Here is an 11,567-nt window from a genome sequence, read left to right on the forward strand (position 1 = left end):
AACATGGTATAGTTTCATCTGGCATGGGCTATAGAAAACAAATTAGTGGTTATGTGCATCTCTTCTAGTCCAGATCTTTTAAGATGTTTTACTCAAGATGCCTTCAGAGGAGCTATAAGATGAGCTATGTCCATCGCATATGCAGATTGATATCCAAAAGATTTTTATTTCTTCTTACTAACATTTGGATAATAAATTTTAATACAAAAATAACTAGCTAGGTTATCTGATTACCTTAAAGTCCATAGATATTCCCATCAGTTCAATTTCTCTAACAAGTGGATGCGAGAGCGGTTTTTCTTTTTTTTCATGTGGCATTCAGCATGAAGCCTACTATGGTGAAAATTTCAGTATTAACATTACTGTTATGTGGTAGAGTTCATCTTGTTCTAGGCCAGTTGTTTTGTATATTGTTAAAGGGATAGTTCACCCAAAAATATTTGTTTTATGTTTAACTGCTTACCCCCAGGGCATCCAAGATGTAGGTGTTTTTTTCTTCTTCAGTAGAACACAAATGAAGATTTTTAACTCAAACGTTGCTCGCATAATGCATGTCAATGGAGTCTAATTCTAATTAATATGTTCTATTTGACATCAAAAACATCACATTTTCATTTTTGGGTGAATCCATTTAATGACTATTTGTTTGAGCAGAAACTGTAAGATAAAATACAGGTAAAGGTATAAAATTATTTCACCTCAGATCAATATTTCCTATCTATGTATTTATTGATGACGGATAGCTGTATATTATGTGGAATATGTATGTAATGAGATGATAAGTGATAATGACCGGATGTACCCACAGTCATCTGGTCATTATCACTAAACAAGAATTTATTATGCTCTTTCACTAGCCTCCCCTAACTTAAAACCTTTCCACACAGCTCCTGGGACGATGAATAATGGTGCTTTTAAAACAGACACAGAATCCAATTCTACTGCTGCCAACACAACTTCTACACAAGGTACTCACACATCCATAGTCCAAAATCCTGCTAGCAGGTCAAAAGTTTATATAGCAAGCTGTAAGATAAAATTGGATGAGTAGCTGTATATTATGTAGGTTATGTAATGAGATAAGTGATAATGATCAGATGTACCTACAGTCTTCTGGTCATTATCACTAAACAAGAGTTTATGCTCTTTCACCAACTTCCACTAACATAAAACCTTTTCACACAGCTCCTGTGACGAAGACTACCGGTACTTTAAACCCAACCACAACATCTAATTCTACAGTTGATACTTCTGCCAGCACAAATGCTACAACACAAGGTACTCACACATCCATAGTCCAAAATCCCACTAGCAGGCCTGAAGGCTACATAACAATCTGTAAGATGAAATAGGATGAGTAGTTGTATATTATGTAGGATATGTAATCTGGTCATTATCACTAAACAAGAATTTATGCTCTTTCACCAACTTCCACTAACATAAAACCTTTTCACACAGCTCCTGTGACAAAGACTACCGGTACTTTAAACCCAACCACAACATCTAATTCTACAGTTGATACTTCTGCCAGCACAAATGCTACAACACAAGGTACTCACACATCCATAGTCCAAAATCTCACTTACAGGCCTGAAGGCTACATAGCAATCTGTAAGATGAAATAGGATGAGTAGCTGTATATGATGTAGGATATGTAATGACGTGATAATGATCAGATGTACCCATAGTCATCTGGTCATTATCACTAAACAAGAATTTATGCTCTTTCCCCAACTTCCCCTAACATAAAAACGTTCCACACAGCTCCTGTGACGAAGACTACTGGTACTTTAAACACAACCACAACATCTAATTCTACAGATAATACTTCTGCCAGCACAAATGCTACAACACAAGGTACTCACATATCCATAGTCCAAAATCTTACTGGCCCAACATAGCAAGCTGTAAGATAAAATAGGATGAGTTGCTGTGTATTGTGTGGGATATGTAATGAGATGATAACCAGATGTATACAGTCATCTGGTCATTATCACTAAACAAACCTCATGAGGGTGATATAAGACTTATCAAGTCAAGTCACCTTCATTTATATAGTGCTTTTTATAAAACAGATTGTTTCAAAGCAGCTTTACAGTGATAATAGGAAATGAAAGAAAAAGAGATCGTTTAGGATGTACATTAGCTCTAGAAAAAAGTTATTGTCCAGCTAAAGTAAGTTTTTGATTGATTCATTTTCACTGTAAGAAATCATTAGTTATTTACTTTGGGGCCAATTTCACGACACCATTTTTGAACAAAACTTTCAATGCTTTCCAGCAGCTCATCCACACAGCAGCAGTGCCCCGGCGGCTAGAGAACGCAAAGCTCGAAACAATAGTTTTGAAACGATACCGTTATAATTTTCGTGGAAACTTAAAGTAAAATCTGCAAAATGGTGAAGGCATGCATGTAAGCATTAAATGTGTAGTGTATAGGCAAGCACCTTTGAGTACATATGTGTGCAGGCACATCATTTTTCTTTACAAAATGGATGCCAAATTGTTTCTCTGGCATGCATAATAAAGCGTTTTTAGTTGTGCCGCTTTAGGGCTGCATTGTGGTCGTGTCTAGGCACAGGTACCCCATCTGATCTGGATAAGGCATACTACTGTAAACCTCGGGATAAACATAGAGACTAACATTAGCGTATATGCCATTATTTTTATGATGTAATCTATACATCAGGTGTTATGGGAAGTGTTCCCGGTTTCAGCTGACCTAGATAATGCAGTCTAAAAAATATTTCACTGAATTGAATAATAGGAATTGATAATGTTCTATGTCAGTTTAAAGAGGTGCGTTTTTAGTCTAGATTTAAACTGACAGAGTGTGTCGTCTTCCCAAACAATGCTAGGAAGTTCTAGAGTTTAGGTGCTAAATAGTAAAACGATCTACTGCCTGCAATTGTAATAGAAGTGAAGAACTATTATGCGTTAAGAGCTCTTTTAAGTATTGGGGAGCTAAACCATTTAGTGCTTTGTAAGTAATTAGCAAGTATTTAAAATGTATGCAATGTTTAATAGGGCAACCACCCATTAAAAACATTACAATAATCTGTTTTAAGGTCATGAACTCATGAACTAACTGTTCTGCATTTTGGATTGAGAATGAGAACAGTCATAATTTGGATATATTTTTAAGATGAATATATCCAAATTAAGATGAAGAAATTTCATCTTAAAGATGAAATTTGGTTTTACAGATACTAGAAACTTGGCTTTCAAATGAAAGATTGGTATCAGAGACCACACCCAGGTTCCTAACTTACGACAAAGATCACCTTGTTGGAGTTTATTATGCTCTTTCAGCAACCTCCCCTAACATAAAACCTTTCCCCACAGCTCCTGAGACGACGGCTACTGTTACTTTTAACACAACATCCAATTCTACAGATGATACTTCGGCCACAACTTCTACTGCCACCACAACAACTACAACACAAGGTACTTGCATGTCCATAGTCCAAAATACCACTAGCAGGTCCAAAAGGCTACATAGAAGTACATAATAAGGGAACCCTGTAAGTTTAAAAAGGACAATAATCCTAGAAGTGTCACAAAGTGACCCATATGACTTCCTTTCAGACTTGTATGTCCCCATATTATAAGCATATTTATTTTTTAAGAAGTTGCTCATATATTTGGGCAGTCAAAATGTCTGACCACCTTATCATTATTTAGTGTGGGATTATGTTTCTCTGTTTGTTAATGCGATTGCTGCTTCTGTCACTTTCAATATCATCTGTGGTGCCAGAGGCAAGTAACCTCTTTTCAACTGAAATGGTGCAGTTATTTGTCCCAGAGTTGCATGCATTTAAAAGACTGTTACTGGTCTAACTATTTTCACATCTGAAGTAATTTGAATCAGCATTGTAGCCCATCCCAGGTGAAAAGGAAATGTATTTAAATTGTGCTTTTTTGCCACACTTAATATATTTTAATTGTACTATACTAAGTGCATATTACATGTATTATTTTGGAACAACTTTAAGTATATTAAGTGTACTTTTAAGAGATTTATAAGATAAGTAATTTTAAGCTATTTCGCAATATTAATATATTCAATTGTGTTCAAATGGAACCACTTTTAGTACATTTAGTGCAAATAAATAATAATAATACATTTTATTCATAAAGCACTTTACAGTGCCACAAGGGGAGAAACAATAAAATAAAGCAGTTCGAGCAATTAAGAATTAAGTTAATCAACACAAAAATGTAAACTCAAAGTATTTTAATAATTGAAAGACTTTCTAAACAGGTAAGTTTTTAGTCCCGTTTTAAAAGCAGCAGTCGTTTGAGCCCTCAGATGTTCAGGGAGGGCAATTCCACAGTCGTGAAGCAGCGTTAAAGAAGGCTCTGTCCCCAGTGGTGCTGGTCTAATCCTAGAGCGATGAAGCCAATGAGTGTTTTTGGAGCAAATAGAACGTGCTGAGATCTGTGGATCCAAGTGTATTTCTTAGTCTTACACACTAACACACACTATTATGGGATATTATGGGGAAGCACAATCATTTGAATATACTCCAGGGTTTCTACCGATACAAAGCCATATGCTAATCGCTGAAGTAACTCTATTATATAATGTCATTGTTGTCTTGATGCCAGCCAATCGTTGCATTGATGATCGTGGTTTCGAGTATCGATGCATCTGCCCTCTTCAGTCAACCCAGGAACGCGCAGTAATCTTAGATAATGTAATCCAGATATTTTAATCCAATCTGCAAATTCGTTTGAAGAACCAAATTAGCCAGTAATCAGTTATCACTATTAGACAATCTGGGAACTGTCAAATCATCTCAGATATATTAAGCAAGGTACGAAGAACGGACCCCTGAACTGAATGATTAAACCAAATCAACAAAAAAGTCCAAACTGAGTTATTGTGACAGCGGCATCAGGATGTTCGCTGACAGTCACATTTTCAACTATAGAAATTTCAACTTTCAAATTTTAACTCTAAGCATGAAATGAAAAATAACTTTGTGAGTATAATTGGGCCTGAACTCCCAAAACAAACTCCAAACGAAGTTCATTTTGGCCTGATTTTGTTTGAAATTACATCACATAAGTTTGTTCTTCGATTTCACCTGAAGTATATCGAGGCCTTAATTGTACTGTTGATCATTTACTTCATTAAGCCAAATTGTTGAAGAAATAGGAGAAAAATACACAGCTTAATTTACCATTTGAAATATAAAGAATGTTAATGTAATGTTATAATGACTAATATTTTTTTCTGCCAGTACATTGGACAATGTTTTTATAGTTGTTATAAGACAGACAAATCTCACTACATAGATTTTAAAGCCCCCTGTGTCCCTCCTCAGTAAGAATCATGTTCTGGTTCCGGGGGTGTTGATTAAATTGCCTCCAGTAGAAATTAGAATTTGCGTTTGTGCGAGCACGATAAAAGGTGCAGGAGCTCACGCCCTCCACCACCCCCACTCCCAAGTGCATACCACTGCTATGTTCTTACACAAAGAACACACAAAATATACTTTAAGTAATAGTAAAATGTGTCTAAACACACTTAAAGTATATTTTTTTAGTATATTTCTTAAAAGCTTAATTAAGCCTATATTTATTACCAAAGTACTTGTAGTACACTTTTTTAAAAGTATATTAAAATGTAATACAATCTATTTTTAATGCACTTTAAGTAAACATTTTTGGAAAACAAATGTACTACAAACTACTTGAATTTCAAGTACATTTTTTATACAGTATACATCTTTTCATCTGGGATTACAAGCTGCACAAGTACACACATTCTTAAATAAAAAAGTTCATAGGCCTCAGTGCAATTAAGTTTTATTTATTTTTATAAATCATATCTTATTTAGATAGGAGCCAGGGGAGAAAAGTGTCTCGGAGTTTAAGTGTCTTATGAGTGTTGAGGACAATAAAAACATAATTTTATTTTAGTGTATGCTGAGATCATTTAGTCCTTGAATAATGTTCCAGAAGGCTTTTATTCACAGAGAATCTTCACTTCTTATGAGCTCACTATGACTGCTATGATCTGCTATGACTGGATCATTTAGTCAAAGTTAAACCAAAGATCTTTTCAAATCAATAATTTGTGAACTGGATCAACTGATTCATTTAAGACATTGCTATTTGCTACACAATGAACTTGACAAGGTTACACCAAGGCATTTAGATTAATAAAACTTGGAATATAGCACATAAATCATATTAACTACTTTTATGAAACTGGTGCTTTGAGTCTATTTCAAAGCTTGTAAACGTCATTCTCGTTTGCTGTAATTGAATAGAAAAGAGCAATCAGTGTAATTCTTCAGAATTTCCCTGGACCCACTTTATATTAGGTGGCCTTAACTACTAACTATTATGTACTACAATGCCCTTATTGTGTACATGTTTTTTACATAGTACTTCCACTTAAAAAAATACCTGCATTTAATTACATCTGTAATTAATTTCTGTAGTTACATTTATAATTACACATTTGACCCTTCCCTTACACCTAACTCTTAAACTTACCCATACCAACACAACTCTCACTAACTTTAACTGTTTCCCATCTCAATATCACTAAAATGTGTTTTGCAATACAATATGAACACAATTTGTACTTTGTACTTATTTTTTGATGTAAGTACATAGTAGTTAAGGCCACCTAATATAAAGTGGGACCATTTCTCCTTTTATGTTTCTTATAAAACAAGGGTTCTATGGGGTTTACGTGACATGAGGGTAAGAATCGTCTTAGAGAATTTTATAAACAATTTATTATAATCTTTAAACATTTGCAGAAAAAGATAATTTACTGGCTATTGCAGGTGAAAATGTCATTGTTTTTTTTTTTTTTTTTACTAGCTCCAAATCCCTGTGTACCAAATCCTTGTATTGGAGGCGTTACCTGTGAACAACGGTTTGATGGCTTTGCTTGCATCTGCCGTCCTGGGCTGGTTTATCTGGAAAGAGGCTGTGCTCTAAGTATGACTTTGCTCAGCTTTGAATCATCAAAAAATAAGTGGAGATGTGCAATCGAAATATCATAATGTGTTTTCCTGTGATCTCAATATAAGAATAGTAACATCAGGTATCTATGCAGTTTTAGCAATTCATCAATTAATATATTCACTTAAATATATACTCTTTTTTTAACAATTGCAGCTAAGGTCTTCCCTGGTAATTTAACTGTGAAAGGGGATTTTGTGCCAGAAATGGAAAACAAACAATCTAAACAGTTTCAGGAAACAGCAAGTCAAATTGAGAAAGCGGTAAGATACTGAATTTCCTTTTGATTCATGGAACGATTCAATCCTAAACAACACTGTGCGGCAGCATGTCAGTGTACAGATTTTCCATCCTTCCTATTTTGTAAAGGATGAGTGATGCAAATAAATGGTTGTGAATATGTAACAGCTGATTTCAACCCAATACAGCTCAAGGAAACTCTGCGTAATGAAGATGGCTACGTTAATTCCATTGTTTTTCAGCTACGGTGAGTACCAGTTATTATAATAGTATTTTTTTAACCATTAAAATGTCAATTCTGTCATGTTTTTTCTCACCCTCAAGTTGTTCCAAACCTGTGAATTGAATCAATGAATTTCTTTCTTCTGCTGAACACAAAATAAGATATTTTGAAGAATATGGGTAATCAAATAGTTAATGGAATATACTATTAGACATATTGGGAATATTAAGTATCTACATGTTGGTTGACATCCATCAAGCCAAAAAAAAAAAAAATACCCTGGAAGTTGAGTAAATGATGACAGAATTTTCATTTTATTATTGAATGAAATTGTTCATTATTCATTTTTTTTCTATTATTATTTGCAATTTATGTAACTGAGGCTGAGCTTTTAGGTTTCTTTTAATCATTGTTATTCAACAGAAAATAAAATTAAAAGCTCAGTCACAGTTAAATAAGCTGCAAATAATAATTGGCATTTTCAGTCTTAGCATTATGACAGGAATTATTTAATATCAAATAAGTGTTGTTGCATGTGTTTTTGTTTTTTTAAATCATATTTTCCTTGTACCCATTCTTTCAGTTCTGGCAGTATAATTGCAGAAGTGCAGAATTTCTATGACTTGTCATCGCCTGCCACATCTGAAACAGTTGAAAAATTGATTCAGGCAAATACCGACTTTGAACAATTCAAGCGTATGTTTCTAAAGCTTCTTTTAAACTGGTTTACCCATGTTTAACCATTTCAGAAATTATAAATGAGGCATACGTTAGTAATTTGTTATTTATTTATTTAAATCACAGCAAGCAGTGCGTGTGACGTTGGAGTTTGTGACAGTTCCACCACCTCAAAATGTACGGAAGATAATGGTAATGTAATGTGTGATTGCAGCGAAGGGTTCATCAACTCAGAATTCACATCACATTCCTGCATTCGTAAGTATTTTTGTTTCATTGTTATTTATGCACAACTTTGAAACATTCAGACGGGTTCTGATAATTTTACTCTTGTGCTCCCATCTTTTTACAGCTTGTCCAAATGGGCAAAAAGCAGAAGAAGGAAAATGTAAAAAGTATGCACTCATTAGTGATTTTCATGTGTCTATGTTAATGTCATTATTATGTCAAAAATAATTCCATTAATGTTGTCCCAGGGTCCACCAAGGACCTCTATAATATAACATACTCTTAAGGCTCACCAATGAAAAATCAGTTTCAAGCCCTTTGAAGTTAAGTGATGGATCGGTAACATCTTCGATCACCAGAATTACACAAACGTGTTTTCCTGTGAAAAATAAATGTATTCATGCCATAAAATAGCTTGAATGTAACTCACCCTTGCTTCGTTTAGTATGAATATGCCAATGAGCCCCACCTCCGCTCACTCATACAGGCTTGTCTACAAGTCAATGTATCAGAATGGTAATGCGTTTATGTATCACCCTCTACAACACATAACCGTAATTAATATGATTAACCTTTGGCTTGCCTATGCTATCAAACAGCTAATAATGTGTTTCTAATGTTACACAAACCATGTTCCTGTTTGCCATCTCAGAGTCAAACAGCTGCCTTTAAAAATCAGTATCCTTAGAAATGCTTAGAACAACTCAGAACGTCAGTGAAGAAAGGAATATAGTTAATCATAACATCGTAATTTTCAAACACAATATATTTTGCTAAATGTACATGATTTTTCATATCAACAGAAAAATATACTGGTATAACCTGGCTTCTATTGAGAGTCCGCTGCTTCAGAGAATTGTTAATAACACGCTAAAGCCCACCCGCATGTTGATGTGATTGGTTACAAGGAAGTTTTTGACGTCAGAAACACACTGGCGATATTAAACCGCGTTTTGGAGACTGCATTTTCTCCATAAAACTGCAGTGAATAAAAAGACGCTTCGCCATGGTATTGAATTTGCACATGCTTTGTCTTAGACATAAAAACCACATAGAATATATAAACATTAAAAACTATATTTTCAACTTTAACTAGTTTTATTCAAATCAAATATTGTTAAAGGCATGAATCAACCTGAATAAATGAGGTTACTGAAATAAAAGTCTTTAGGATAAAATATTTTTAGGATAGCAAAAGTAGCTCCTTAAGAAACAGCTGCCTGTATTTAAATCTGACAATGCCAAAACATTAATGTAATATAATATGTGTTATTATGGGTGTTGTGGTTGCACAATATAACTGAAAGCTGTTTTTCTTATTTTAGTTGCCCATTTGGCTATGCTGGATTTAATTGCAATGATCGTAAGTAATCATCATCTCCATCGCCATCATCAGAATCAAGTTGCATCTCTGTTATGCTGAGTAATTTTAAGGAAAATGTATGCATCTCTGTTTAATGAACTTCTTGTTACAGCGTTTCTTTTGGTTGTGGTTGTGGTGTCCACTGTATTGGGTGCATTGCTGATCATCTTTATTGTGGCCCTGATATTTGTAAGCTGCAGGTGAGAGTCAAGGACACATGTTCTAGGTCTGTTTACACAAACAATCTATACATGTGGATACAACACATTAATTTTTGTCTGTGTGTCCATTTACAATTATAGGAATCCAAAGGAAAGCTCCTCATCCCAGGTAGACTTTAGCTCAAACTATGGCAATGCAGAATTACATAAGCCTACAGGAGTTCCCAGAATCCCACGGGCCAACCCTGATGCCAGCTGGAAGTCTAATAGTCTAGAGATGACCAACAGTGGGAGCAATCAGGCACTGGTGACCAGGGATCACCCAGACAGCAAAACGGTTAGAACACATCTTAAATGATACTCACTAACCCTGTTTTATTAACCCATTTGATTCAAATGATAAAAACTCCTTTATTAATAATGAATCTGCAACTGTTTATATTCATTATTTGTGTTTTTGTAGCGCTATACTGATTATGAAGACGATGTGAGCTACCGGCGTCAAGTTCCCCCAGCGTACTCCGGTTACACTGGGAGAGGAGGTGAAAATGGCGGTGTCCAAAACCCGTACTTTCGGCAAGATGATGATAAAATCCGCAGATATTAACACATGTTGATCAGGACAAATCTCTGCAATTGGATGATTTTTCCTCATCAATTACTTTTTTATTGTTATTATTTCTGTATAAACTAAAATGCAAAGGGTAATGAAATGAAATACAAATATTACAAACAGTTTTTGCATTTTTACATACAGAACGGAACAGAATTCAGATTTCCTCTATATGTTCATTCTGTATTAGCAGCTAATGATATTCAGCTCATGGGATTCACGCTCAGCTTGGACAAAATGTATTTCCTAAACTGTTGAATGGAAGTTGTGTTGCCGTGACCTTTTACAGCTGCTTCTGTTCTACGTTTAATTTTCTTACAAAACATTCTTTCAAACCACATCAGTGCCTTTAATTCAGGGGATGTTTAAGTAAGATAAATGTAAAAATTGTTTTATTTTTGACAGTTTGGGGTTTTATTTGGCTTTAGTGTTGTTTGGGCTTGGGCTGGAACTCAGGTATACAAAATTAATAGAAAGAAATCATTGTTTCGTTTGACAGTAATACACCTAATGTATTCAGGAAGAGAAATTATGATTAACTGTTTTAACTGGAACTATGAGATTTAATGTATTATGCAATACCAAATGATTTATTTCTAATTATTTAAAAATATATAAAAAATATATAATTGTTTATATTTATAAGATGGAATTAAAAAAGTATTTATGTCATGTCTATGGTATGTCTTTTTCATCCTGTCTTTTTTTCTATAAGTGTTTGACATTAAACTTTTTCTATTCTAATATACAGTGCATCCAGAAGGTATTCACATTCACATTTCCCCATAATGATAACGAGAATGAAGTTTGTTTGAAATCTTTGGAAAAATGTATTCAAATTCTTAAGTAAAAACAATCACATGCACAAGTATTCACATCCTTTGACATGACACTCAAAATTGAGCTCATTTACATCCTGTTTCCAACTGTGCACAACTGTGGTAAATTGATTGGACAGGCACACACCTGTCTATATAAGGTCCCACAGTTAACAGTGCATGTCAGAGCACAAACCAAGTAATTGTCTGTGGACATCGATTTTATTGAGGCATGGATCTGGGGAAGGGTG

General features: G+C 34.5%; 1 protein-coding gene across 2 annotated transcripts in view; it reads left to right on the top strand.

The window, feature by feature from the left end:
* Window positions 1-11,170, top strand: part of muc13b (mucin 13b, cell surface associated) — a 13,694-nt gene extending 2,524 nt beyond the window's left edge. The window contains exons 2-15 of one of the 2 annotated variants that reach the window (XM_067429605.1): window positions 888-968; window positions 1,186-1,278; window positions 1,459-1,551; window positions 1,765-1,857; window positions 3,345-3,446; window positions 6,849-6,968; window positions 7,149-7,255; window positions 7,421-7,479; window positions 8,039-8,151; window positions 8,260-8,391; window positions 8,486-8,528; window positions 9,687-9,724; window positions 9,837-9,924; window positions 10,027-11,170. In XM_067429605.1, coding sequence (XP_067285706.1) covers window positions 888-968; window positions 1,186-1,278; window positions 1,459-1,551; window positions 1,765-1,857; window positions 3,345-3,446; window positions 6,849-6,968; window positions 7,149-7,255; window positions 7,421-7,479; window positions 8,039-8,151; window positions 8,260-8,391; window positions 8,486-8,528; window positions 9,687-9,724; window positions 9,837-9,924; window positions 10,027-10,243 — 1,379 coding nt within the window. In that variant the 3' untranslated portion in view covers window positions 10,244-11,170. The remainder of the gene's footprint in view (window positions 1-887; window positions 969-1,185; window positions 1,279-1,458; window positions 1,552-1,764; window positions 1,858-3,344; window positions 3,447-6,848; window positions 6,969-7,148; window positions 7,256-7,420; window positions 7,480-8,038; window positions 8,152-8,259; window positions 8,392-8,485; window positions 8,529-9,686; window positions 9,725-9,836; window positions 9,925-10,026) is intronic. The other variant, XM_067429608.1, reaches the window with a different exon arrangement.
* Window positions 11,171-11,567: the final 397 nt, after the last annotated feature.

This window comes from Pseudorasbora parva, chromosome 21 (assembly GCF_024679245.1).
Source record: "Pseudorasbora parva isolate DD20220531a chromosome 21, ASM2467924v1, whole genome shotgun sequence".
Classification (NCBI taxonomy): Eukaryota; Metazoa; Chordata; class Actinopteri; order Cypriniformes; family Gobionidae; genus Pseudorasbora; species Pseudorasbora parva.